Consider the following 26,198-nt stretch of genomic DNA (forward strand, 5'->3'; position numbering starts at 1 on the left):
CACCCTGCCCGCACAGACCAGCAAGCCAGGAACACCACGCCCACCACACTTTCCACATACTTTATTTAAAAAGTTCTTTTGCATAAATTTCCTAAACATGTAAAAATTAAAATTAACCCCACCCCTGCACCAAAAAACAAAAACAAAAATAAAAACAAAAGGTCATCACACAACATTAGAGGAACACCAGGAATGTTCTCTTTGATGGCGTGTTCTCATGCGTTCCTGCAGGCGTTGGTCCCAACAGTGCGGAGACAGCGAGGGAGCGCGCTTCCTTCTAACTAAGGTCTGTGGGGTGCTGGAGAGGGACGCGCTGAGCCAGAAGCCTGGGCCAGGAGGGGAGGAGAAGGAGGCCGCTGGCCTCTCCGCTCTTCCATTCAACGCTGTGCTCCATCAGGAGGGCCAAGAACCCAGCAAAAGCAGAGAGAGTAGCTGTGGCTTCAGGGTTATGTTCTGGGCCTCAAGTGTGTCCGAAACGGAAGTGTTCACATGAGCCCCATAGGCAGAGAGCGGATACACGGATACGCGGCGGTCCCAGCGCACGCGGGGAGCACCTGCAGACGGACAGCAGGGGTCCGCAGGCGGCTTAGCACCATATCGACATGTCACGCGTCAGCAGGTGGCTCCCCAGCTGGCGTGTCAGTCAAGGCCGGGCAGGCCCCGTTTGCAGGATCCCCTCCCGGAGCCTCAACAGGCTGACCGCTGCTTCTAGAGGTATATGCTGCCCGCCACGCAGCTTAGGTGCCCATGACGTTGATGGCCTCCGGCTTGGCGAGTGGCAAGTCTGGGGACAGCGGTCGGGGTTGGGGGAACAGGGAGAGAAGACAGGAAAAGACACATCAGTCACCAGGAAAGGTGGCGCTCACCACATTCCACGATCTCACGGCCTCGGACGCAAACCCGCTTTCCAACTCAGTCCTGAGCAAGACCCTGCCTGGGCTTTGGGGGTCTCTGCAGCCTGGAGCCCTGCGTCATCCACCAGCCTCCTGAGGCCGAACCCTCCACAGCCTCCACCTCAAACTCTAAGTCACTTCCATTGCACTGCCTGCCATCATGGAGATCTTGCAGGGCCCAGCGCTAGCTGGAAAACGAAATCATTTCAAGATGAATCAAGGTAAGAGGGTCACATGTTTAACATTATCTGTGACTGTGCATCACACTATAAATGGGCAAAAGTACACCTTCAGGAAACGCCAAGCCACAGGGCTCAGGACCCGGATTCTCCTCTCTCCCACAACCTGGCCGTCCGTGGAGTAAGCGGCCGCCCTGGCCTCACGGCATGAGCAGCCCACACGGCAAGAAGCCAGGCACTCACCGGGGGCACAGAGCTTCTCACATTCCTCCTGGTTGCTGAAGTTGTTCTCGTTTCCACCGCAGCCTCCGTACCAGAACCTGGCGCAGCTCTCGGTCTTGGCATCGTAGTACCACTTCAGGACGAAGTCCCTGCAAGTCCCCGTCTCCTTCGGCAGCTTACAGATGTCTTCAACAAGACAGGCACCACCAGCATGAGACCCTGCACCCCGCACCCCGCTCCTAGGGCTGGCGGCCCCCTCGCCACCAGAGCTTTGTCCAGGAGGGGAGTTCCCCCAGCCTCGCCGAGCCTCGGCTTCCTGGCTTCCCTGGGGGCCCGGGGCTCACAGCACTGGGAGGATACAGAAGCCCACCCCGATGCAGCGCCCAGAGTGCTGTTGGGAGCCCCAGCTACTCCATGCCCCACCCAGCTCCCTGCCAATGTACTTGGGACGATAGCACATGGGAAACCTGCATGCACGTGGGAGACCAGGAAGGAGCCCCAGGCTCCTGCCCACAGCTGGCCCAGATCAGTTGCTGTGGCCATTTAGGGCATAAACCAACAGACAGAAGATATCTCTCCCTCCCTCTTTCTCTTTCTGTGTCTCTACCTCTGACACTCTGCCTTTCAAATACACAAATAAAATTTGGAATTAAAAAAAAAACTGTTAAATCAACCACTCAGCCTGCCAAACCATAGCTATCTTGTTTGGAGATTTTAAAATGAAATGAGCTGAGCCCTTCTTCCGGATCACCAAAGCCTCCAGTTTCCCTAAGAAACCAAATTTCACCTCGGTGTTTTTACCCCTGGCAAGATGACAATCAGATACTGCCTGAGCATAGCTACGCTGGCCAAGCAGAGGGAGTCACGCATGAGTGTCCAGCCGTGGGCTTCCACGACGAACAGCGGGCACTGATGTGAACACACACAACAGGAAAGTGGCCTGCGGCACAGCTACACCACAGGCAGAGCAGCGTCCCCACCCCGAGCAAGGAAGCCAGGGTTTGAACACTCGCAGCCAACATGCCCCGTGACAGAGCGAAGCAGAGGCCCCTCAACTATGGACAGAGTAGCCAGCCCCCACAGAAGGCTTGCGTTACGGCGCGTCCTGGCCAACTCCAGATGGCGCTGGGCAAGGCCAGAGCTGACAACAGAGGTTATCTCAGGCTTGAAAACCGTAAGCCTTCTTTCACCAGAACCACCCAATCAGTAACACTGTATGTCTGTGTGAACAGCGAATGGGCCTGAACCTTCTGGAATGCCCACCAATGGCTGAGCAAGCATGTCCAGCCTGTCCCCGGCAGCACAAGGGAAACCCAAGTCTCAGGTCACTACTGTGAGCCGGGGTCACCCCTGATGGAACGGAAGCGGGAGACCCAAGTCTCTCTGTGCCGTCCCCTGGGTGCCACAGGGCAGGGGTGCAGGGGGAGAGCTGTCACATGTGCATATGGGGGTGGGGGGCTCTACAATAACAACATGCAGAGGACAAGCACAGCCCTCTCTCAAACACAGCCGCAGTGGAAGCCAGGGCAAGCAGGGTCACCAACAGGCCTTTAGCCCAAGCACGTATTCCTGGCGTACCAGTGGCTTCCCCCATTGACGGGAGGCCCCGCCCCAGTGGCAGCTCATGCTCTCCCCTCCCCCACCCCAGACAGTCCCTTGGTTCTAGGGGTCAGCTGAGCTCAGCTGCACTATGCATTCAGCCTCGCTCAAGGACACCAGAGCGGGAGGACCTGGAGTGGCCACTCAGCCCCTGGATCCCACCCCCACCAGCCAGGGTGGACCCTCAGCATAGGTATTCTCTCCCCTCGCTCCAGGAAGACTCACTAAATGCAGGGTGAGGTCTACCAACAGGAAGCAAGGCCACTTCAGAAAGCACATGGAAACGCGTGCGACAAAGATAGCCAAGCAGAGCAAATATTTGTCGCTGTTTCTTTTGCCTTAATGTGTAGAAGTCAAGCTAACTCTTTAAGTTATCATTGACAAGGGTAGGCTTTTGACCCATATCCTATATCGGAGTGCTGGGCTTCAAGTTCTGAGTCCAGCTTCCTGCTTAAGCACACTCAAAGAGCCAGCAGGTGACGTCTCACAGCTGGCTGCCTGTCACCTACAGGGGAGACCTGGGTGGAGTTCTTGATTCCCTAACTCTCACAAGAAACAACTGAAAAGGGGGGGCCAGGTGTCTAGCACAGCAGTGTGAAGGCACACCTTCCACCCGCAGCACCAGCATGCCATGTGAGTGTCATTCATGCTTAGATATTCCACTTCCCATCCGGCTCCCTGCTAATGGGCCTGGAAAAGCAGCGGAGCATGGGTCCTGCACCCAAGGGAGAGACCCAGAAGAGGCTCTAGCTCCTGGCTTCAGACAGGCCCAGCTCCAGCCACTGCAGCCTTTTGGGTTGTGAGCCCGTGGGTGGACTGCCATGGGTAGGGAGCCAGTGGGCCACAGAATGGTGACTGGGCATCTCTTCCCAGCACAGAGGAAGGCACCAAGGTCAGAGGGCTGTTTCACGGGGGTTTCCCTTGACTTTGGTTCCAAAGAACAGACATGCTAACTGCTTCACGGGAGTCACTCCCCACCGCAAAGCCAGGGTGCCTGCCCAGCTCTGTGGACCTCGGGCCTGCTGCTACAGCCAGTCTTCTCCTCTGCCTGCTACCCCCCACACCAGAGTGGGACACAGAAGCTCCAAACCACAGGCTTACCACACTACCTCTGCTTTAGCATCACGAGCCTAGGTTAAATTCCCAACAAATGAGCTCCCACTGAACAGGAACTTGATGCCTGCAAAGCACCGGGGCAGACTGCTCACGTCTGCTCGCTGGGCAGGAGCCATCAGAACCAGGAGCCGTGTGCTTCCTTGTGGCCTCACGCATTGCACCTCCCAGGGCCAAACGTCCTGAAGACAGACACGTTCACGCAAGTAGAGAGAAATCAGGAACAGCACTTAGGCTTGACTGAACTGTCTAGAAAATACATTTTTGGAGAAACAGTGTACATGGTCATCACTGACATCTGCACAGAAGATCCTTGTCAGCACCAAGGATGTAGCTACAGTCTCGTACAAAGACTCATGCCACATGCCTCTCTGCCTCCAGATTTAGGTGCATCTGTAATAAACAGACTACATAAGAATGTTGACAACGGATAACAACCTCCAATGCCCTGCCCTCTCCCTCTCAGGGAGATGCGCCCTACGCATCCCAGGTCTGGAGGAAGCTGACCTTTGCTATCGACGCTGAAGCCAAGAAGCTGGTGTCCAGGCAGAGCCCTGTTCTGAGCCCGGGTGGCGTGTGTCTGGAGACACTGCTTACACGTCTCATCCCTCCAGGCCACACAGATGGGAACCAGAAATGCCCTGTATTCCTGGACGCATCAGGCCCTGTCCTTCTCCCTTCAGAAGCTGCAGGGTTCATGCTTTCCTCGGGGTTTCTCTTTGGACTCCAGCACCAGCATGGGGCTGCTGCAAGGCTGCCCCAGCGCAAGAGACACAGACCTGACCGTGAGTGCGTGGTGTGGAGCTCAGACAGCGGGGTACGGGCAGAGAGCTCAGACAGCGGGGTACGGGCAGGGAGCTCAGACAGCGGGGTACGGGCAGGGAGCTCAGACAGCGGGGTACGGGCAGGGAGCTCAGACAGCGGGGTACGGGCAGGGAGCTCAGACAGCGGGGTACGGGCAGGGAGCTCAGACAGCGGGGTACGGGCAGGGAGCTCAGACAGCGGGGTACGGGCAGGGAGCTCAGACAGCGGGGTACACACAGAAATCCCCACCACCCCAACCCCACACAAGCCTGCTTCTGCCTTTGGTTTGTTTGAGGTTTTAGTTTTTGCCAAATCTTTTGTATATAGTCTAAAGAAGGTAAAACTCAATTGTCCGATGTGCCATGAATTCTCAGCTCATTTCCGTACGTTGTATCAAGAACATTCTGGTTTTCTGTCACTCTTGCCCTCAGAAAAGCTGGAGAACATTGAAAACCAAGGGGCTGTTTCCAATAGAGATCCAGGTGCCTCTAAGGACTCGCAATTCTCTAGGTAGACCCTCCCGTCGGACATCCGTGTGGCCAGTAACCCACAGCACCTGAACTGACACCTCTGCGTTCTCTCTGATCACACCTGGTGCGCAGGTCAACACGGAGTGTAACCCCAGAGCGAGCTATGGAGACAGAGAGATGGTAATAGGCAATGACAGATGACAGGTGGTAAGGAGGGAGTTACATAGACGAGTCTTGGAAAGGTTCATGGTTGTGCATATTCTGGTTAAAGTATGCACGAACTTCAAACTTTGCACCCAAAGCAACTTATTCCAGATTTCCATAGATGTGTTGAAGTCCCCCCGTAGGGGAGGGTCTGCCAGTGCAAGGAAGCCCTGCAGCAAGCCAAGTGGGCCCCAAGGCCACAGCCCCTCCACTGGCCTCAGAGACCAAGGTATGGAGTCAGGAACGCTGAGTATCCCTGCTCTAATTTAAACACGGTGGCGACAGAATGCAGACGGTACAGAAAGCGAAAGTATGGGAGCAAACATCAGCTTCTACAACGCAGAGAGGAAGGAGTGAGCGGGGCATGTGTGTGACAGCTCATAAGTGATGTGCAGCTGGCTCTGAGGTCCACAAGTGGAGCAGCCGCGCAGCTGCTCTGCCATGCAGCTCGCCAGGGGTGCAACAAGGTGCTCAGCAAATGCCTCTTCTAGTGGATTGCAGAAGTGAGCATTGTGCCCAGTGGGCTTCCCTCCTCTAGGCTGTGATCACTGAACCAAAACATGTAAGAGACGCCAAGCCCCCTTGGCTTCAGAATCTGTGAGTCAACACTATTATCTGATATTCCTGGGGAATGTTGATGCTTTGTGTCATTACCAATGTCTTCTGTTGACCACTCTGCGTCAAGCAGATCGACCACTCCAGTCATTGCCTTCCCCCAGACAAGCCAAGCTCACACAGGGCAGAGAGGGAAGTCCCAGGTCCCTCCGAGTCCTGGTGCCCAGGGCCAAAGTAGCAGCTGTCGCCGCCGCCCCACCAGTCACATCTACAAGTCACTAACTTGATTTAAAAGGTGCATGCAGTCAGGCTCAGACACCCAGGAGAGGTGGCCTCCTAAATGAAGCCAGGGAGTGTGCGGAGGGAGGCAGGGCCACAGCAGGCATGTGGCTCTTCTCAAAACTAGATTAAACCTCTGAGTGGGTGAAGCCGTCCTCGGCAGCCCCGGGGCCCACACATTGGCTCTGGTCCCCTTTGAGGCACTGGGAAGTGACTGGGGACAGACAAGGTGGGTCTCCAGTCACACCTGGGAAATAGCAGAATAGACTGGACAGCACCCATCTGAAACTTCCCCCCACAGAAGCCCAGGAAGCCAGACGTGGGCATGTTGGGAACCACAGTATCCCCAGCACCAGGGATGGGCCTCCATCTTGTCAACTCACCTGTCGCAGTGAGAGCCAGAGGCTCTGTGTTCACCATGAGGTTGATGGTGGCGCTGGAGGCCGACCTCGCCGGCTGTGGCACTGCGGGCTGAGCATTCTCTGGAAGAGCATGGGAAAAGAGCAGGCAGATCAGAACCGATGGCTGAGGAACCCGCAGCACCTACTACACCATCACCACTGGGGTGTCTGATAAAACCTGGAAGTGACCCACGTTCCCAGGATCAATGATGCTTTGAAAGTGGGTTCTCTCTCCTCAGGCTGGATGTGCCACTCAAAGTGCAGAAGGCAGGGGCTGACTTGTCTACAGTGGACAGTGCATGGACTTACTGGTGCTGAAAGTGCCCTGGTAGATGGCTCGGACCTGCGCCCTCAGATAGCACACGACCGACACGTGGTACGTCTGCCCTGCGCGCAGACCGCCAATGACACGATCCGTGACCGAGAGGTTCTGTTTCAGCACCAGGGACTGGTCATGTGCCGAGGTGACGGTGAGATGGTAGAAGTAGGGGCCAGGAGCCTCTGGTCTCTCCCAGTACAGCCTGGCGCTGTTCTCTGTGACCTCGGCCACCTGGATATCTCGGGGCATCTTTCCTGGAAGACATAGCAAAGCAGGGTATGGAGGGAAGGAAGGCCCCCGCTGCATGGCTGTGCTGCACAGGCTTGGGGTGGAGGTGGAGGGCACTATTTGAAATAAGTCAGCCAACAGGACATTGAACTAGCTCCTGGGTCGTACTCCTGAAGAACATGGTACTCAACATGCCCAGGCACGGACGTCTGGAGATCTCCCTATCTGATGGCAATCCGTGTGATGCTGCTCTTCTGTGGGCAATCGCTGCAGCTGGAGGTGGCGAGCACACAAGGCCAGTGCCAGGCCCAGCTGGAGGTGGCGAGCACACAAGGCCAGTGCCAGGCCCAGCGGGGGCCCACGTTGAAGACACAGAGGCTCTACCAGCCTCACAGGAATCGCACAGCATGAAGAGCTGCACACTTCAAGGCTTGGGCAGCCACACATCCCACATTTCCACAGCTTTATGGAAGGGCCTTCCTGTATCTTCTAGTATCTTCTCAGAGGAAAATATAAACCACCACACTTGGCATCTCAACCATCCCCCTAAGGGCCCCTCCACCGGGGTCTCGTACACGTTTTTCTCACGCACAGCTCAAGCCAGCAGTGCAGTGGTTGAGACAGGGGCCAATAGCCCCAGCTTGGGCTTCCCTCTTCACTGTGGCAGATCAAGCCGAGGCTGACAGAGGGCTCCATCCAGCCATACCGCAGGACTAGCGTGGCTGCAGAAACCACACAGAGGAACACGGCTTGGCTACCTGCGAGCCAGCAGCAGACTTCTGCTGTCCCCAGAGCCCAACCGGCATCTGCAGCCTGTCTCTAATTTTGACCTCATCCCTTTTAAACTTCTGATAACTGGATTTTCAGGCAAGATGGGTTATACCCCATTGACATTTCAAAGAATGATGCCCTATAAATGCCCCAAAGCAAGATGGGGGCACTGGGTGGGCGGTGGGAGGAAGGAGCCAGCCAAGGCTGGCTTCTTGTGGATGGAGCTAAGAGAAAGACGACTTCTTGATTTGGGCAATGGCGGACTTGGGACAGCCCATGCTCTGGTCAGCACCTTTTAAAATACCTTGTCCAGCTGGACAGGTCTCCAATTCTTACTGCTACATAAACTGCTACATAAACCAGCTTCTAGCATCCAGCCTACAACATGACGGCAGCCCTAACCAGGGTTTTCTTACCTACGGGCTTGGCTACAGCTGGTTTGGCTGCTTGCACCTTGGGAGCCTCAGGCTTGGTGGCCACCGGTCTTGCAGCAACAGCGGGGGGCCTCACAGCTGCAGGTTTCGCTACTGCTGCCTTCACAGCCACTGCAGGTCTCGCCGTGGCTGGCTTCGAGGCCACGGGGTTGCTGGCCACAGACTTCGAAGTCACTGGGCTGCTAGCCACAGACTTTGAGGCCACTGGGCTGCTAGCCACAGACTTCGAGGCCACTGGGCTGCTAGCCACGGACTTTGAGGCCACTGGGCTGCTGGCCACGGACTTCGAGGCTGCTGGGTTGGTGGTCACGGGCTTTGAGGCCGCTGGGTTGATGGCCACAGGCTTTGAGGACACAGGATCACCAGCCAAGGACTTTGAGACCATAAGGTTGGTGGCCACCTGACTGGAGGCCATTGGTTTAGAGGCCACAGGGTTGGGAGCCACAGGCTTCCCAGCGGCTGGCTTTGCGGCCGGCAGATTTATGATGGTCACTGGTTTCGTTGTGGTGGTCATTGGCTTTGTTGTGGTCACTAGTTTTGAGGTTGGACTTGAAGTGACATTATTTGGAACATTTCTGTTAAAAATAAATATTACCTCTATTAATCCTTCTGTGAGCCATGAGAAAACATATCCCATTAACCATGTGAGATCTATTGTTTCAGCCAAGCCCAAACAGCTGGATTATTTCACATTCTGTATAATGTTTCAAAGATTAAATTTCTGCATCTTAGGGTATAAGCCAATGAAAAGATGTTGAACAGTTTATAAAAATAGAATTAGTAGAAATGAAGCTTAGTTATTATAACTATATAACCATATAACTGTATATAACTATATAGTTATATGTAACTATAGGTCCATTTGATATCTTTACTTTCTAAAATAAAAGTAATGAAAAACTAAGAGATGATAGCAACCCATAGCATCTAGCAACATTCTGGTTCTAGAAATCGATTAAATTTATACACGAAAGATTTAATAGCTACTTTCACAATAAAGAAAATACCCGTTCAACAAAAAAATCCATGTTGAGCTGGAAACTGATTAACTACAGAGAGAATTGCAAAGTTCCCAGACAGAGCTGGTTGTTGGAAGTTTTCTTTGCAAAAATTTTTATCTATACATATGCAAATTTTTCTCAGTCCTTCATCTATTACAAACCCGAAAAAGACCATTAGTGCCAGCATAGACAACGGTGTGAACCCACAGTCTGTGGCCTACTCGCTCGGGTGAAACACCCTCTATTCTCTGGCTCTATCTGGTATGTGTCACACACAGGGCATTCTTAAGCTGATAGCATAAAGCTTCAAGTGCTAAGTGACTTGGTTCCTTCTATTTTTCCCAAAGATAAGGAAGATGAGTCAACTGTAGGGAATGTTCCAGAGAAGTCAAAAGGATGAACAGCAGCTGGGAAAATGGAGCCTCAAGCAGGACCAGCACCCAGACGAGGTCAGAGCTGCCTCGGCAAGGCCAGCCAGCTTCTGAGGCCGAGACCTCAGGACAAAGGCTAGAGCTGGGGGTTCCTGGGCCACAGAGGGACAGGGACGGTCTGGGCAGGGAGGGCCACGCTGTCTTCCCTACCCTGAGCTCAACCAGCATGAACCAGGTATTTATTCCCCAAGGTTCTGATTCCATGTGGTCTCACCTGGCACTGAGGTCAGACTCCCATGGCACCTTCCTGAGGGCTATAGTGTGCTGGCTCTATGGAGGCCCAGTCCCTGCAGCCCTGCCCCTGCCTTGCCTCGGATCACATAACACTGCCCTCCTTGCCATCCCCAAAGGCTGGACTCAGCATGCAGCAGCCAGCATGGTCCCTGCGGGGTCCCCCTGGCCTGCCCGCCCCCCGCCATGAGGGAGGAGCAGTAGCATGTTCTCAGGAGAACACAGGCATGGCCTCCTGGTGCTGCCATCTGCACCTGTCAACACAGCATCCGTTGCTGGAAGACCTGGAGTCTACATTGTGGGTGTGTCCAATTCACCTTTACCAAGCCTTCCCCTCCACAGACACGAGTGATGGGCTCTACGGCCTCAGTTCTGATCAGCCCGCTGCACCCAGGGATTCAACCACAGAGGATGGGAGAGTACTTGAGTAAAAACCAAAACACCTGCTTCTGTACTGGACAAGGGCTTTGTCGTTATTGTCCAGGCAGTGCAGTAGGATAGTCTCCACAGCTTTTCCTTTGCGACCAACATCGTAAGTCATCTAAAGGGTGGGAGTGGAAAGTTTGCGCATTCCACCCCGAGCACTGGAGATGCGATGTGATGTTCAGATCCTCCCATCGAGTCTACTTCTCCACCCTAAGTCCCGGCTGGCCTTCGAGCACTCTTCGAGCAACTCTTTGGTGGCAGAAGCAACGGTGCCAACTCCAGCTCAGATCGCGACAGGCCTCCCTCCACCACCCAAGTCCACCTCTCATCATGGAACGCTGTGACCAAGCCCAGGCTAACCCACCGGAGAACAAGATACATGTGCAGCAGAAATGGCTTGTCTAAGATGAGCCTGGCCACAACGCTAACCCCGAGAACTGCAGATAAGTGAGGTGTTGGTGTTCAAAGCCACTGCATTTTGGGGGAATTTGTTATGCAGCCAAAATCAACACATAGAATGGAAGTTCTAGAAGGAGATATCTTCTAGCCTTAAGGAAGCCAGGTTTTCTGGACATCGAGGTCGTCCTGCATGAAGCAGGAGACGGCTGGAGGACTGTCGCGGGTCACCGCTGACTTCCTCCAGCACTGCGAGTTTTGAGAGCATCATTACAGTCACTTACACTTGCTTGTGACCGAACTTCATTGGATGCCTTGCGGGCTGGTCCCCTTGGAACCAGTCACACTGCTTCTTGATATCTGGGGGCAGGTAGAAGGCATTTTCACCTGGAGAAGAACAGAGAAAAACCATCTGAGCTACCTATGAACCACCTGCAAACTAATCACTTGTGAGTAAAATGGATCAATGATCATTAGCCCATAAATACTTAGCAAATTAATTCATTTTTCTAGAAAGCTGAGTCCAGCGACTTCACACATTAAGTAGAAAACCACTTGATTTATAAAAAACCTTACGCTTTTCTGTCCTATTTGGCCAGATTAGGTTAATATTTACTCAATTTGATGGAGAAGACAAGAATGAAAGAAAAAGCAACCAAAAAGAGTTTAACCAGTTCCAAGGTCTTGAACATCAAATTATAACTCCATCTCTTCCAGTATTTTCTTTGTGCTTTGTTGAACAAAGTTTTCTGTTTACATGTTCTGAAGGCAGAACAATGGCCCCGGGTAAACGCATTGATTGACCCTTGCTTCACATGCGGGACAGACATACACAAGTGTGGGTACCACCGTCATTAGCCTTAGTGTGCATGCCTCTGTCTGCACTGGCTCACCTCCTGCATGCTCTGCCTGTGCTGAGGCAGCTGTGCAGCCTGTGGTCCTGAGGAATGTGGTCAGGGAACTCAGAGAACAACTTTGAAGATGAATTTTCTGCTAAGGTAGTGATGAAGAACATGCTACGGAGGGGCCCCCATCAGCAAAGACCGGAGGTATGCAAACGTGCATGGAGTGGCCCACTCTAGAAGCTTCCTTTATGCCCCCAAGAGAATACACTTCTCTTACAACGTGCCAGTCATGTCAGGCACACATGTGGACCTGACCCATCTGCCCACACAGTTGTAAACTCCTGGTGACACCAACAGTGTCTTACGACTAGCAGCTGCCTGACTGCCAGAGTGCCTCCCAAGTACTCTGACTCCTTCAAGCACCTGACAGGTGAGAGTGGTCAGAAACTACTGGTGAAGTGAGCAGGCAAGTCTTGGCAGCTGTCTGCCGTGACAGACCCTAAGATGTGCGGCCAGCTACGGGTGCAGCGGCCCAGAGCCGGGCCCAGGTTCTTGAGGTAGGGTGTAGGACTTACTACTGACAAAGGATGGCAGCAGTCTCCCAAAGCGCATCAGCGGTTCCTCATTGAGCTCTGTGGACTTATCCACCAGTTTGAAGAAGACGTCGTTGGGCTCACTGGCGAAGCCGAACAGCTCCTTGGTGTTCACCTTCCTGCCAATGCCCAGGACCACGAAGAAGTAGCCCTGGCATTTGGCCTGCAGGATGGCCCTCTGGGTCTCTTCCAGCTGCTGTTGGGACACCTCGCCCGTCAGCATCAGAACCACGACCTTTAGGTCCCGCGGGTTGGGTGCGCTTTCAAACACGTTCTCTATGGTGTAGTCGATGGCTCTGCCCAAGGCCCGTGTGCCCTGCAGCTGCTTCATTCTGATGCTCAGGAAGTCCACCAGCTTCTCCTTGGAGCCGTAGTCTGTCAGGGAGAACTCCACCTTCGCAGGGGGCACACTGGCATTGCCCACGGCCTCGTAGGGTGAATGCTGCACCACAGCCACTCTGGCCAAATGCTGGGAGGCCTTGGGGTCTGGGCTCAGGTCCAGCTGCCGGACCAGGTAGGCTATGTACTTCTTCATCTCGTTGAACTGGAACAGCGTGGTGCTCTCGGAGCTGTCCAGGAGGAAAGCCATATCTATGTCCACGCCGCTGCCTGCCGCCCGCCTGTCCCGGAAGGTGGGTCTCCAGCTGCCAAATCCACAGGATGGGTCAATGTTGCAGATGTCTAGGGGGAAGCAGAAGATATCATTGCAGTGGGTGGGCGGGGGGACATACACACCACTGGGTGGGAGAGCACATACCACTGGGCCCAGGAGCACACACCACTGGGCCCAGGAGCACACACCACTGGGCCCAGCAGCACACACCACTGGGCCCAGGAGCCCAGGGCCATCCAACCAGCACTGAAGCAGAAACCTGTCCATATCCTGCAGCTCACTAGCAGTCAGAGTTCCATTTTCATGGCCAAAGATGAAACAATTTAGAAAAGTAACATCCTGTGTTATCCCACAGTGCGAGCTCTTCAGTCCCAAGATGTGCTCTTGAGGAAGAAATGGGACCGAAGAGGAATCTAGAACCGCATTTTCGTGCGACGTCTGAGATCAAAACCCGTGCGGGGGCCAGCACGGTGGCACGGCAAGCCAGTCCTCCTCTGGTTGCCAGCATCCTCTCTGGGAGCTGGGTCAAGTTCCAGCTGCTCTACTTCTGATCCAGCTCTCTGACTGTGGCCTGGGAAAGCAGCAGAGGATGGTCCAAAGCTCTGGGCCTCAGCGCCCACAGGGGAGAGTTGTAAGCAGCTCCTGGGTCACAGTTTTGAACTAGACCAACTGTGGCCTTTGCGGTCATTTTGGGAATGAACCAGCACATGGAAGACTTCTCTGTCTCTCCCTGGCTATCATAACTCTTAGGTATAGTAAAATAAATCATAAAGAAAGACCTTAAGTAGGGCCTGTCTTCTCCAGTGTTACCTGTAAAACAGTTAGTTCCTTGCCTGAGTGGATACGGAAATCACAAACACACAGTGTGACTGCAGGGGCTTATCGATGTGACTGGCACGGCAGGTCTTCATGGAGGTCAGGTTTCTCACCACACTGTCTCTCCAGGGCACTGGACACACCTGCCCCCCGGAGAAGCCCCTTACCCAGGCACACGTGGCAGGTGAGCACGTTTCTCAAGAAGTCGTTGAGGTCCCTCCTAGCAGGCAGAACGAGGGCATGGCCCACTGCGGTGTTGTTGATCTGGTTTAGAAAAAGAACATGGTTGGCTGGCCCAGGAGCAATCGAAAGCCACCAGGCAGTACAGTCACGGAGCACATCAGTGACACATTGACACTGCAAGCTTCTCAACTTCCCAAAGGCTCAGCGTCTCCCGCCGGGGGGAAGCCCAGCGATGATAGGGAAACTGAGGCTTAACGCCAAGGGGAGCTGAAGTTCAAATCCTACCTCCTCACTTTTTCTTTTAAATTAAGAGGAAGACAAAAAGAGAAACACCACAATACTTGCTCACTCCCCAAATGCCTGCAGTAGTAAGGACCCAACAGGCTGAAACCGGGGACTCACTCCGGGCCTCCCACATGGGTGGTGGACAACCAGGTAGGTGAGCTGTCACCACTGCTGTCCAGGGTTCCACTAGCAGGAATCCGAGCTGCTCTCAATCCCAGGGACGTGGGACGCGGACACCTCAACCAGCATGTTCAGCTCCAGGCTAGATATCCACCCGGGAATGGAAATTGTTTAGCCCCTCTGGGATGGAGTTCCCTTGGCTGCAGAGTAAGGAGAGTGGTGCTTCCTGACAAGGCTACTGGGAAAACTCAGCTGGAAGACAGTGCAGTGTGGCTCCTCCATCAATCGGTGAGGTGAGGTGGTGGGCATTACCGCTCTCTCAGCACCAACAGCTGCAGGTGCTGAGCCTTCCAGGCCTCCCAGGCCTTGTTTATGCCAAACTAACATCTCTCCTAACATATGCAAATGTCCTGCCCACCACAGTGCCTGGCATGCAACCCGCTGTCGCTCCTTTGTTTAATAACTCATTGGAGCAAATGACTGATGTAGGAGCCGATCCATTTCCCATCCTCCTGAAAAACTCCCGGTGCTGGATGGTGCAACCCACCCAAGGGCAGAGGCCCAGGAGGGCCCCTCACAAGCCGAAGCTGACACCTGAGTGCCAGGGCCCGAGGTCTCCACCTGGATGGCTTGGGGTGGGTAGCACTGAATCAACACCGATTGAGAGATCACAGCAAATCAGTAAGACGTTCCAATAGCACACACAGGGCCCTGGCCTCCCTGTGGGCTGCAGCAAGGTTTGCACCAGGGTGCGAGCCGCTCATGAGGTCACTACAGCTTTGACAAGGTCATTCTGAGACTGGAGGCCTGTGGGGATGGTCCTGGGGGATTCTCCTCTGGAGGTGGCTGAGGCAGCACAGGGGTCATGACCAACACCTGCTCTGCCAAGTGCGATGCCCAAGACCTCCTGCCCACCAAGGTCCACACCAGCCTCAGGACCTTCTTAACCACAAGACAATGGCACACCCTCTTCCCCACCTGTTCTGGAAAGCAGATGTCCAAGCTGGTGTCTTACATGGTGACAGTGACCACCTAGGGACACCTCACGAGGAGCCAGGCTTTTGGCAATGGCCGAGTGCTCATGAGGAAGGCAAGGAGGCAGTGCCCTCCCCAGAAGACACAGAGCTCATCAGCCAAGGCCAAGCATGAGCCCACTAACTGGACAACGGTGACCCTGTGACATGTGAGGAGGGACTGGAGGAATGGGTGACAGCCACACGGGTGCCACCGTAGGGCCAGAGCCACAAGGCTCTCCCTGGAATGTTCTGGAAGCTGTGGAGCATGCACCCAAATGGAGAGCATGATGTGCCTGGGAAAGAGAGTGGCCAGCAGGGCTCCCCCGAGCACTGACCTGCAAGGCATTGACAAGCTGCCGGTCCTCCTGGCTGGTAAGGAACAAGGGGGTGATACCCGCATCCGAGAGCTGGAGCACGGCCTCTCGGAGCTGGGGGGACGCCCTGGTTGGCCGGTTGCTGAAGAAAATGGCCACCTTCCTCATGAGGAAGCCACTCCGCACTCGCTTGAATGTGTTTCTGGCCACAAAGGACATGGCGGTCTCCAGACTGGGCTGCTTCCTTGTCAGCGACACCTGCAGGTTGTTAATGTCCTTCAAGAGGGCTGCCTTCTTCCTGGAGTCAGCGAAGCGGATCTCCGTGGTCACCTCATTGTTGTAGCTGACCACAGCCACACGGGCGCCCCGTGGACAGTTGCTCTCAGCGATGGTCAGGTTGCCCACGACACGCAGCAACACGTCTCTCATCCGCTCAAACGCATCGTTGGTGACACCCTCTGAGGTGTCCAAGGCAAATGCCAGCTCCGTGGGGAAGACAGGGCACTCCAGGGGCCCTGGGGAAGCCGGGCACGGGAGGACGTCAGAGCCACTCCTTAGTGGAAGGGGATCTTGCCCTCCCAAGAAGAAAGGCAAATTGCTGAGATGCACTTACCATAGCAGCAGGCTGCAAAACAAAAGAAAGAGGAGGCAAGAGTGAGGGTCACGTCTACCGCTGAGGACGTCAGAGGCAAAGAACGCGTCAACAATGAGCAGCTACTTACGACACTTATCCTTGATGCTCTGGATCAGGGCACATTGCTGGGAAAGGAGAGGAATGGAAAGGGGGTGTGAGGAGAGCCAGTGAGGGCTCCCCAGGAGTGAAACACGCCTGACCCAGGGAATGAATGTTCCACACCAGACCCAGGCAACTTACATCAATGGAGTCGCCTCTGTTGCCCTTGTGACCCTGAAACAGAAGGAGAAGCTGAGAAGCACAGCCAAGCCATGACCCACGCAGAGCCACAGCACCCCATCCTGGGCACCCACAAAGCCACAGCACCCCTGTCCCGTGTACCCACAGAGCCATGGCACCCTGTCCTGTGTACCCACAGAGGCACAGCACCCCATCCCATACACCCACAGAGCCACGACACCCCTATCCCGTGTATCCACAGAACCACAACACCCCTGTCCTATGTACTCACAGAGCCACAGCACCCCTTCCTGTGCACCCACAGAGCCACGACAACCCTATCCCGTGTACCCACAGAGCCACAACACTCCTATCCCGTGTACCCACAAAGCCATGACACCCCTGTCCCATGCAGCCACAGAGCCACGACACCCCATCCCATGTACCCACAGATATGACACCCCTGTCCTATGTACCCACAGAGGCACAGCACCCCGTCCCGTATACCCACAGAGCCACAGCACCCTGTCCTATGCACCCACAGCACCACGACACCCTGTCCCGTGCAGCCACAGAGGCACAGCACCCCGTCCCATAATACCACAGAGGTACAGCCCCCCTGTCCCGTGTACCCACAGAGCCACAACACCCCTATCCCATGTACCCACAGAACCACGACACTCCTGTCCCGTGTAGCCACTGAGCCACGGCACTCCTGTCCTGTGCAGCCACAGCACCACAACACTCTGTCCCGTGTACCCACAGAGCCACGGCACTCCTGTCGTGTGCACCCACAGCACCACAACACCCTGTCCCGTGCACCCACAGAGCCACGGCATCCTGTCCTGTGCACCCACAGAGCCACGGCACCCTGTCCCATGTACCCACAGAGCCACAACACCCCTATCCCATGTACCCACAGAGCCACGGCACTCCTGTCCTGTGCACCCACAGCACCACAACACCCTGTCCCGTGTACCCACAGAGCCACGGCACCCTGTCCCGTGCAGCCACAGAGCCACGGCACTCCTGTCCCGTGCAGCCACAGAGCCACGGCACCCTGTCCTGTGCACCCACAGAGCCACGGCACCCTGTCCTGTGCAGCCATAGTTAGGGGCAAAGGACCTTGATCTCTTTTAGTTTCTTTCTCTGAAGTTTATTTTAGAACTTGAAAAGGTGAAAGAAAGCCCTGCACCCCCAGGTGGTGCCCTGGGGAAGCAGCTCACACCCTGGACCCTGGCGGGTAGGCTCCCCCACCACACCAATCACACAGCGGGTGAGCCAGTCACTGCTGTTCCCAAGCAGAGCTGCCCCACATGGGCATCAAAACACCCTCCCCCACACAGGGACAGCGAGGGAGCTCAAACTGTCCCCCCACTCCATGTCTCAGGTGTCCCCACTGGATTCTACCAGCAGCAGCTCATGGCCTCTCTTAAGAGCTTAACGCTCACACCTTCCCACTCAGATGACCCAGCAGTCTGCTCATAGCCCAGCTGACCATCGCTCCAAAGGCTATTTCTCTACCTGCAGGGTCTTGGGCAGTACAGCTTAGTGCAACCCCTCCATACTTCACTCGCCCATAAAGGCAGCACCAGACTCCTCAGCCTCCCAGCCGCCTTCTTATTCATTCAACCACACCAACCCTTCAGCCATCCCTTCCGGGAGCGACGGGCAAGCCCTTGGGTTGTTGTGTTGCTATCTTGTTGAGCAGCACCAATACTGAATAGGGAGACGTTCAAACAGGTGCTACTAACGCAGAGTGGGAGGCGAGCACGAGGTGCAGTCCTGGCTGCCAGCAGGGCAGGATCAGGTGTGCTCACCCATGAACCACCGCCCCTTGGGGATGATATGCATGAGGGATGCAATCCCCAACCCAGGCCTCACAGGCTCATCGTGCCTCTACATGATGCCAGCAAGGGGAAGTTAAACTTGCTGTCTTGGCTTTGTCCTCTGTGCAAACCTCGAGCAAGCCAACCCTGGGAAAGGATGAAGCCAAGTCGCTACCCTGGCTAGACCCCAGAGCGTCCTGTGAACCCTTCTGCCAACACTTCCAGGGACTCCAAAACTCTTCTCCACGGTGATAGCAGAAAACAAGCAACCCGCACAGACAGACATGCGCACCCTACTCTGTGACAAAGAAGGTGGCGTGCTCTCAGCGACGATGCGTCCCACAGACCCGGGGGCTCTGGGGCAGCTGAGGGGGTACTCACAGACGGTCCCGGGTAGCCAGGGTCTCCCTTCTGTCCAACAATCCCTGGAGGTCCTGAATCTCCCTAGAGGGGACAGAACACGCAGTGCTCAAGTGTGGCAGAAGACAGAAGCCTCTCAGCTCCTGCTGGAAGGCTTGGCGGAGTCGATCGCACCCAGTGCCCCCCATGAAGACAGTGTCAGGGAGCTCAGGCAGCGCCAAAGTTCAAGCGTGGGGACAAGGGGTGTGAACCAAGTTTAGGTGAGGGCCTCGCCCACCACCACCATCACCGCCCCAATGTTCTCCAGCAGGTGAGCGCAGGCCGGACGCTTTCCCCCAAGAACCATCAGAACAAACTTATCTGTGGCTGCCGAGAGAAATGGAGACTGACGAACTGGACTGGTGCTCACTGTCATCAATCCAGTGTGTACGAACTCTACTCTGAGCAGCAAATGATCTCGCTTGCTGCCTTCACGGGTTCGACTACTACTTCATTATGTATGCATGACCACGATTTGCAACCTCAGGACCTGCTGCCCTCTTAGGGGATTAACAAACATCCACTCTAGAGCATCCAGAAGTGTCTCACTAGCCAAGGGCAGGAGCCCACGGCCCCAGCCTGGCTTGCGTGCAGACCTGGACCCTCAGGTGCAGCTCACTGTCCCCCTTAGCCCTGCTGCAAGAGCAGTGTGGAGCCGACTGGATGTCCCCCCCTGGACTCTCAGTGATAGTTCCTGCTGATACAGATGCCGGGAGGCGGCAGGTGATGGCTCATCCCAGGAGGGACACCTGGATTGAGTCCCTGGCTCCTGGTTTGAACCTGGCCCACCCCCGACCTTTACAGGAGTGAACTAGAGGGTGGGGGCACACCCCTCCCTCTGTGTGTGTGTGCGCACACGCTCCTCTTAAGTAAGTAATGAATGAACAAGCCTTCTGCCTCATCATCTAGGTAGATGGGACTAACAGAACTTCACAGACATTGGACGTCACCCTCCACCCTGGAGCCTGAGCCTTGCTCGTGCTGTGCTGGGGTGCAGCTGCAGATTGGTGACCCTGGAGGTGATGGAGGAAAGGGGTTCTCACGCCTTCCCCACAGGCCACATTCGTATTCTGAGGACACAGGACTGGGGCTTGGGACTCCCTGTCCCCGACCTGAGTGACTCCTGGCCAGGCTGCAAAGTCAAGAAGGATCGCTATCCAAGCCTTGGAGGTAAACCACACCACCTCGCACTTGAACCCAAGATGCAGGCAAACTCACCCTGCGGCCTCTGACGCCTTTGGGTCCTGGTGCGCCGTCTGCCCCAGGCTCGCCAGGGGTTCCCTGGGAAAAGCCAGAAAGAACACCTGATGCCACGGCACTGCCACACAGGCCTCCTACAAGGCACGTGGTATGCACTCTCCATGGCAACGGACACGTGGGAGCCAACCCTCTCCCCCATTCATCAGTGTGTCCACTGTGTGCGTGACGCTCTGGGATGATTCAGCGATGAGAGCACCAAGGAGCTCACTGCATTGCACCACTTGCACCTCAACAGGCACTCCCTGTCACCCCCACTGACACAGAGGGGCGCCAGGAGGGGCTGGGTCCTTCAGAGCAGCCCTGTCTGTCGGTCAGCGGCTGACCCAAGGCTCAAACCGCTCGCTGGCTCATGAGCAAAGCCTCCTCCTTGGAAGGAGTGCAGAATGTCACCACCCGGAGAACACGAGCTTACCTTCGGGCCTGGGTATCCTGGGAATCCTCGTTCTCCCTACAAAAGATCAACACATGACTCACTGTTTGGTCCCAATCTAAATTCATCTAAAACAAACAGAAGTCGAAAGAAAGGGGGAGGGGAGGAGATGTAGAAGACTGGATCACCCAAAGAAAACCACGTCTCAAACTCAGCGAGCAGTCTAGAAACGGGAGGCCCCGGCAGACACCTACTTTCCTGCCTCTGCGTCCTTCACTGCCAACTCCATCTCGTCCGTCGTCACCCTAGGGGTGGGAAAGAGTGACAGCTGCAGGCCGCTACGGGGACAGGCCGCAGCGCCCACCCCGCCACTGTCCTGAGCCCCGACCCCCACCAGGAGCAGGAAAACCACCCTTCCCACATCACCCGCTGGGGTAGGCAGGGCCAGGTCAGCTGGCAGCGATGCAGGTGGGCCATGGGTACATCAGCTACTGACATACTGTGTAAGAACTGTCAACTGTAAGTTGAGGCCAGGGAGTCCTCGCCTTGAAGAGACCCTGAGGGCCACTGGGACCCCCTGATTAGTGTCCAAAATGAGAATCAGAGCTCAGCTTCCAGGGCCTCCTCCATCTCCTGTCACATGCAGCGCCTCCACGCAGCCTGCTCCCCAATCCCACAGCCTCCCGCTCCGCCCCACGGACCACATGTGTCCCTATCACTCTCCCGTGTGGCCATCCAGAGCTGGACACGGTGGATTATTTCAGATGACACACACTTTCACAACCTTAACACCTGCCAGGAAGTCACTGCTTGGCAACTTAGAATGGATGCCAACAGCCAGTGTGCTATGGGAACAGCCAGTGTGCCTAGGCTATGGGAACGGAAGCAGAAGGCAACTTCTTCCTCCTACACGTTTTCAAATCAGGAGTTTGGCCCTCTGCTTCTGAGGCTGACAGGGACAGAGGCCAGCGGCTTAAAGCTCCAGAAGCTGGCGAGAGAAGATGAACAACCCGAGGATTGGGAGACGCACAGTGCCAAGCCTGGCCCGCCCTGCAGGTAGCAGGTGCAGCAGCGACACAATTCAGAAAGTCCCCAGGGGGCAGGGCGCATCCTCATCCCACACAGACATGCTCATCGGGCTGTGGCTGAGCAGCTGCAGTAGATGAAACAGGCGCCGGTGAGCTGCGGGTTTCTCTCCCGAGGATGGTCCCTTCATGAGAAGCCATGGTGTCTGGCTGGGGCGCTCAGCCTCTCCAAGCCCACTCTGACTCCCCCTTGAGGTGGGACAGAGCTGAGGGGCTCCCAGCTTTGGCAAGTTGCTCATTCTTTCTGCAGCGGCAGGTGACTGTACCCACACCCCCACGCCCCACCTCCAAGGACAAAAACCCTTGTGACATTGATTGGCTGCCACAGGCTGCAGGCTTCAAGTTCCCTGTGGGATCCCAACCACACAAGGAGCTGTGCTCAACCCTGTATGTCTGGAGGCCGTCCCTGCCGCCCACACCATTCAGGGAGGCCAGTGAGCCCAGCGTCCAGGGGCATGTGTCTCAGGGAGGCCAGCAAGCCCAGCATCCAGGGGTGCGTGTCTCAGGGAGGCCAGTGAGCCCAGCGTCCAGGTGTGCGTGTCTCAGGGAGGCCAGCAAGCCCAGCGTCCAGGGGCATGTGTCTCAGGGAGGCCAGCGAGCCCAGCATCCAGGGGTGCATGTCTCAGGGAGGCCAGTGAGCCCAGCGTCCAGGGGTGCGTGTCTCAGGGAGGCCAGCGAGCCCAGCGTCCAGTGGTGTGTGTCTCAGGGAGGCCAGCGAGCCCAGCGTCCAGTGGTGCGTGTCTCAGGGAGGCCAGAGAGCTCAGCACTCAGTCCTGCATGTCTGGAGTCCACCCCCTGCTGCCCACACTGCTGCAGGGCCCTCGAGCCCAGCCGGAGCCTGAGCCTCCTCTTACCGTCTCCCCACGAGGGCCACGGTTGCCAACACCTCCTTTTGGTCCCGGCTCTCCAGGCTCACCCTAAACAGAGAAACAAGGCTGAAAGCCAGTGCCCAGCTGCGTCCAGCGCGCAGCTGCGTCCAGCGCGCAGCTGTGTCCAGTGCCCAGCTGCGTCCAGTGTGCAGCTGAGTCCAGCGCCCAGCTGCGTCCAGTGCCCAGCTGCGTCCAGTGCCCAGCTGCATCCAGCGCCCAGCTGCGTCCAGTGCGCAGCTCCGTCCTGCACCATCCCTGGGGTAGGGGTGGGGTCACGGCCTACTTCAGTTTTCACATTTTGAAGAAATCAGCTTTAATCAAAAAATAAACAAACAAATTCAAGCAATGCTGCACATGCTCCCTTCTGTGAGAACCAAGAAAGTGTTGACTGCAGAGAAACGCAGAGTATAGCTTGCACAGTGGTGTAGCAAGTTAATCCTTCATTTGTGGGCCTACACAGGCAACGGATTGCATTTTAGCAGCTCCACTTCCCATCCAGCTCCCTGCATGTGGCCTGGGAAAGCAGCAGAGGACGGCCCAGAGCCTTGGGGCCCTGCACCCACGTGGGAGACCCAGCAGCACCACCAAGACAGAGGCCACGACGAACTCCCAAGGACAGACTTGCACAGGGGCAACAGCCTCTTCTTAGACAGCCGCAATCAAGACTGACATTTAGCGAACTCCCAGAAAGCAGGCAGGCAGGGTCACCGTCCCTGAAAACCCCCACTTGTTCCCCACAAACCTTTCTCCCCAGGGGCCCGATTCTGCCACGGTCTCCAGGAGCCCCAGCTGTGCCTCCACTTCCCTGGAGCACAAGAAAGAAGGTGTCAGCACATCTCTGCCGTCCATGCACGAGGACCTCTCGCCCACTTCGGGGTACAGAGCCTGCCCAGGGCGGGGGACCTGTCCTGCCTGCAGAACCCTGCTCAGAGGCTGTGCACGGAGCTGGGGACTCAACACTGGGACATGCCGGAGTCCTAGGCCAGCGTGAGTCCCAGCAGCTCCTCGGCACCAGCCTCCCAGGACAGAGAGGCACATGCGAGACCTGGTCGCTGGCCATCAACCAGCCTGGACGTCGGGCCCACTGCACACCCAATTTCACGCCCCCACAAGGAACCAGGTGAGTGGGCATGTTGGCTGAAAGAACCAATCAGGAAATGAAAATAACTCCTCAAGCAGGGTGTAGTTTACACAATCCAGATGTCCCCCAAACAAGTGGTGGGAGAGTACCCACTGATTAGCACTCCTGGAACTGTTGGGTGAGCTTGCAAAAGTCTGCAAACAAGCCATTTACAAATGCTCAAGCTGGAAGAGGATATTCTAAGCCAACAGTGCTTGCAAGGTTCTCCCTACTCCCATCACGGGGCAATTTTGTGCAGTCTCACAGCACCAGACCAGCTCGTGCCTGGTCTATTGGGCATTGCCATTTCCTGTGACACAGGATTGCATGGCAGCCTTGGTACCATCCCTAACCCAGGAGAAACCAGGGTTTGCATGGCCACTGACTCCAGCAAGGCAACACCAACTGACACATTTTGGCTCAGCATCCCAACAGCTCCCGTTGCAGCAGGTGTAAGCTCTGAGGCTGCACAGGAGGCTCCGAACCACATACAGCCTGTGCCAGGGGCCAAGGACCCAGCACTGTGCTCGCCCTCCAGGGCTCAGCAGCCACTCAGCTCACACACGGCTCCAGTCCACAGCTTTGGACACATCTGTCCCTCGCTGGCCACCCCACGGGCCTGCGCTGGGAAGGGACTCTGGGAAATGGAGTCTTTCACTGGTGCCCAGCACTGTGCCTGGCACCCTCCTGCTGCTTGGGCAACGCAGCACGGTTAGCCAGGGGAGGGGTCCCAAGCAAGGGTGACTCACCCGGGGTCCTGGAATGCCTTGCTCACCGATCAGTCCTGGAGGTCCTGTGGGACCAGGTGGGCCCTGAGGAGGGAAGAGGCTGTCTTTAGGCCCGCGAGGAGCTTCTGAGTGGCACCTGTCCATCATAGCCAGTAGGTGGGGCCAACCAAGCAGCCGTGCCTATCACAGCATGCGATTGCCACCTCGGCTTTTCAAGACAAATAGCATCAGAGGCGGGGCAAGCACTGGCAGGCAGGCGGTTCTAGCACGGGCACTGACCTGTGCACCTCGGGTGCCCTGCTCTCCCTCGAAGCCTGGCTGGCCAGCACCACCCCTGTTGCCCTGGGAACAGAGAAGATGGGTGGGAGAGTCAGGTGGCAGCTCTGGTCGGCTTGGCTCTCGGTGCAGGAGACACAGGGAAGAAGTGCCCCTGGCACCCTGCTGTCACCACTGGGCCGCTCTCAAGGCAGCTTTACGACATGAGAGTGCTCCACACCTGCTCCTGCCTTGCGAAGGTGACAGGACTGGCAGCGCAGAAGGCTGTGGCCTGCTGATGGCTAGGGCAGGGGCAGGCCAAGGCAGGGCACAGGCCAGGCCACCCTCTCCTCAGACACTGCCCTGCCTTCAGCCCTTGGGTCCTTGTGGAAATCGCCCTCCCACATCCCTGTAGAAGTGAGGTTCGGGGAGATGGCACGAGATATGGTAGCTGCCAATTGAGCTATGGGAGCCGAGCCAGCCCTGGGACAGAGGGAGTGAGGAGGATGTGGCGGTACCCGGCTGGGCTACACATGGGCTCTGTGACCCCTGGTCTCCCAGGAGCCCTCGCTAGGCCACACACAGACCAAGACAGAGGCATCAGCCACAGGGCTTACCTTAGCTCCAGGAGGGCCCCTGCGGCCAGGGCCGCCCTGTAGAGGAAGAAGCCATACAAGCTGTGAGGCGGAGTCTGGGAATGCCAGGCACGGAGCCCGGGACTCCCCGGCACTTAAGCCACATGCTCACCCGCGGCTGGCACCCCTCGGTGCCAGAAACCAAAATCCACACCTCACAGCCCTGGGAATGTACAGATGACTCCTGTATCCTCCCACAGAAGGTGTTCGCCTGCATGCAGGTCCTGACGAACACCCAGAAAGCCCTTAGCTGTGCTAAGCCAAGTGACACGGGCATGGTGGCCTACCCACCATGAACAGTCACGGGATGTGTCCAAGACACTGGAACCTAAGCGTCTCCAAGTTCTTCAGGCCAAGGACAACACAGGCTAAGCCTTGTGAAGCAGACCAAGTGCACACACATGAACCTGAAAGTTCTGGAACATCAGCTGCCCTCACAGGTTGGTAAGCCTTGATAGACACCCCATAGCCTGCAGGCTTGCAGCCTGGGTAACCCACACTGCCTGCCTCTGGCTGTGCCCTGCAGCAGGGCTGTGCAAAAGTCCTTGGTTATCTATTCAGGGTGGGGGTGGGTACTCTGGGGACTGCCCTGTGCCTCATCTGCATGTCCACTTAAGAACCACATTGCTCACCCTAGGGCACCAGCCCAGGCATGGCTAGGGTGACCAAGCTGCCAGCGCTCGGTGCACTGTCCGCCCTCCCCCTCCACAGGGCAGCCATCCATCGTGGCCCCTCCCAAGGGGACGTCAGAGTGTGCCAGGCTCAGGGTCTGGCCCAGGCCCCAGGCAAGCCTGTGGAGGAGGAGTGATGGAGCCCAGCAGGAAGGACTTGGTTGCATCTGGGCCTGAGCCTCCTTGTACAGCAAAGCTGGAAGCAGCGGGACGGGGTCCACCCTGCTGGGCCTTCCCTGTTGAAGAGAACTGCATCTACCAGAGCCCTAGACCACAAACAAATTCAAGCTCAAGTTTCCAGCTCATGTGTGGGTGAAAGGATCCTGTGTACCACTGTGTTCCAAGTCATTTCACCACGCTGAGCTCTGAGCCGGCCCACAAAC

General features: G+C 56.2%; 1 protein-coding gene across 1 annotated transcript in view; it reads right to left on the reverse strand.

The window, feature by feature from the left end:
• Nucleotides 1–524: 524 nt before the first annotated feature.
• Nucleotides 525–26,198, reverse strand: part of COL6A3 (collagen type VI alpha 3 chain) — a 74,615-nt gene continuing 48,941 nt past the window's right edge. Inside the window, exons 24-44 of the mRNA XM_058665172.1 lie at nucleotides 25,127–25,162; nucleotides 24,534–24,596; nucleotides 24,276–24,338; nucleotides 23,149–23,211; nucleotides 22,392–22,454; nucleotides 20,707–20,757; nucleotides 20,495–20,530; nucleotides 20,041–20,103; nucleotides 18,805–18,867; nucleotides 16,616–16,648; nucleotides 16,464–16,500; nucleotides 16,355–16,366; nucleotides 15,763–16,256; nucleotides 13,991–14,087; nucleotides 12,377–13,075; nucleotides 11,241–11,343; nucleotides 8,454–9,046; nucleotides 7,029–7,292; nucleotides 6,702–6,800; nucleotides 1,316–1,480; nucleotides 525–784 (exon numbers count right to left, since the gene is read on the reverse strand). Coding sequence (XP_058521155.1) covers nucleotides 738–784; nucleotides 1,316–1,480; nucleotides 6,702–6,800; nucleotides 7,029–7,292; nucleotides 8,454–9,046; nucleotides 11,241–11,343; nucleotides 12,377–13,075; nucleotides 13,991–14,087; nucleotides 15,763–16,256; nucleotides 16,355–16,366; nucleotides 16,464–16,500; nucleotides 16,616–16,648; nucleotides 18,805–18,867; nucleotides 20,041–20,103; nucleotides 20,495–20,530; nucleotides 20,707–20,757; nucleotides 22,392–22,454; nucleotides 23,149–23,211; nucleotides 24,276–24,338; nucleotides 24,534–24,596; nucleotides 25,127–25,162 — 3,144 coding nt within the window. The 3' untranslated portion in view covers nucleotides 525–737. The remainder of the gene's footprint in view (nucleotides 785–1,315; nucleotides 1,481–6,701; nucleotides 6,801–7,028; nucleotides 7,293–8,453; nucleotides 9,047–11,240; nucleotides 11,344–12,376; nucleotides 13,076–13,990; nucleotides 14,088–15,762; nucleotides 16,257–16,354; nucleotides 16,367–16,463; nucleotides 16,501–16,615; nucleotides 16,649–18,804; nucleotides 18,868–20,040; nucleotides 20,104–20,494; nucleotides 20,531–20,706; nucleotides 20,758–22,391; nucleotides 22,455–23,148; nucleotides 23,212–24,275; nucleotides 24,339–24,533; nucleotides 24,597–25,126; nucleotides 25,163–26,198) is intronic.

Source organism: Ochotona princeps, chromosome 5 (genome assembly GCF_030435755.1).
Source record: "Ochotona princeps isolate mOchPri1 chromosome 5, mOchPri1.hap1, whole genome shotgun sequence".
Classification (NCBI taxonomy): Eukaryota; Metazoa; Chordata; class Mammalia; order Lagomorpha; family Ochotonidae; genus Ochotona; species Ochotona princeps.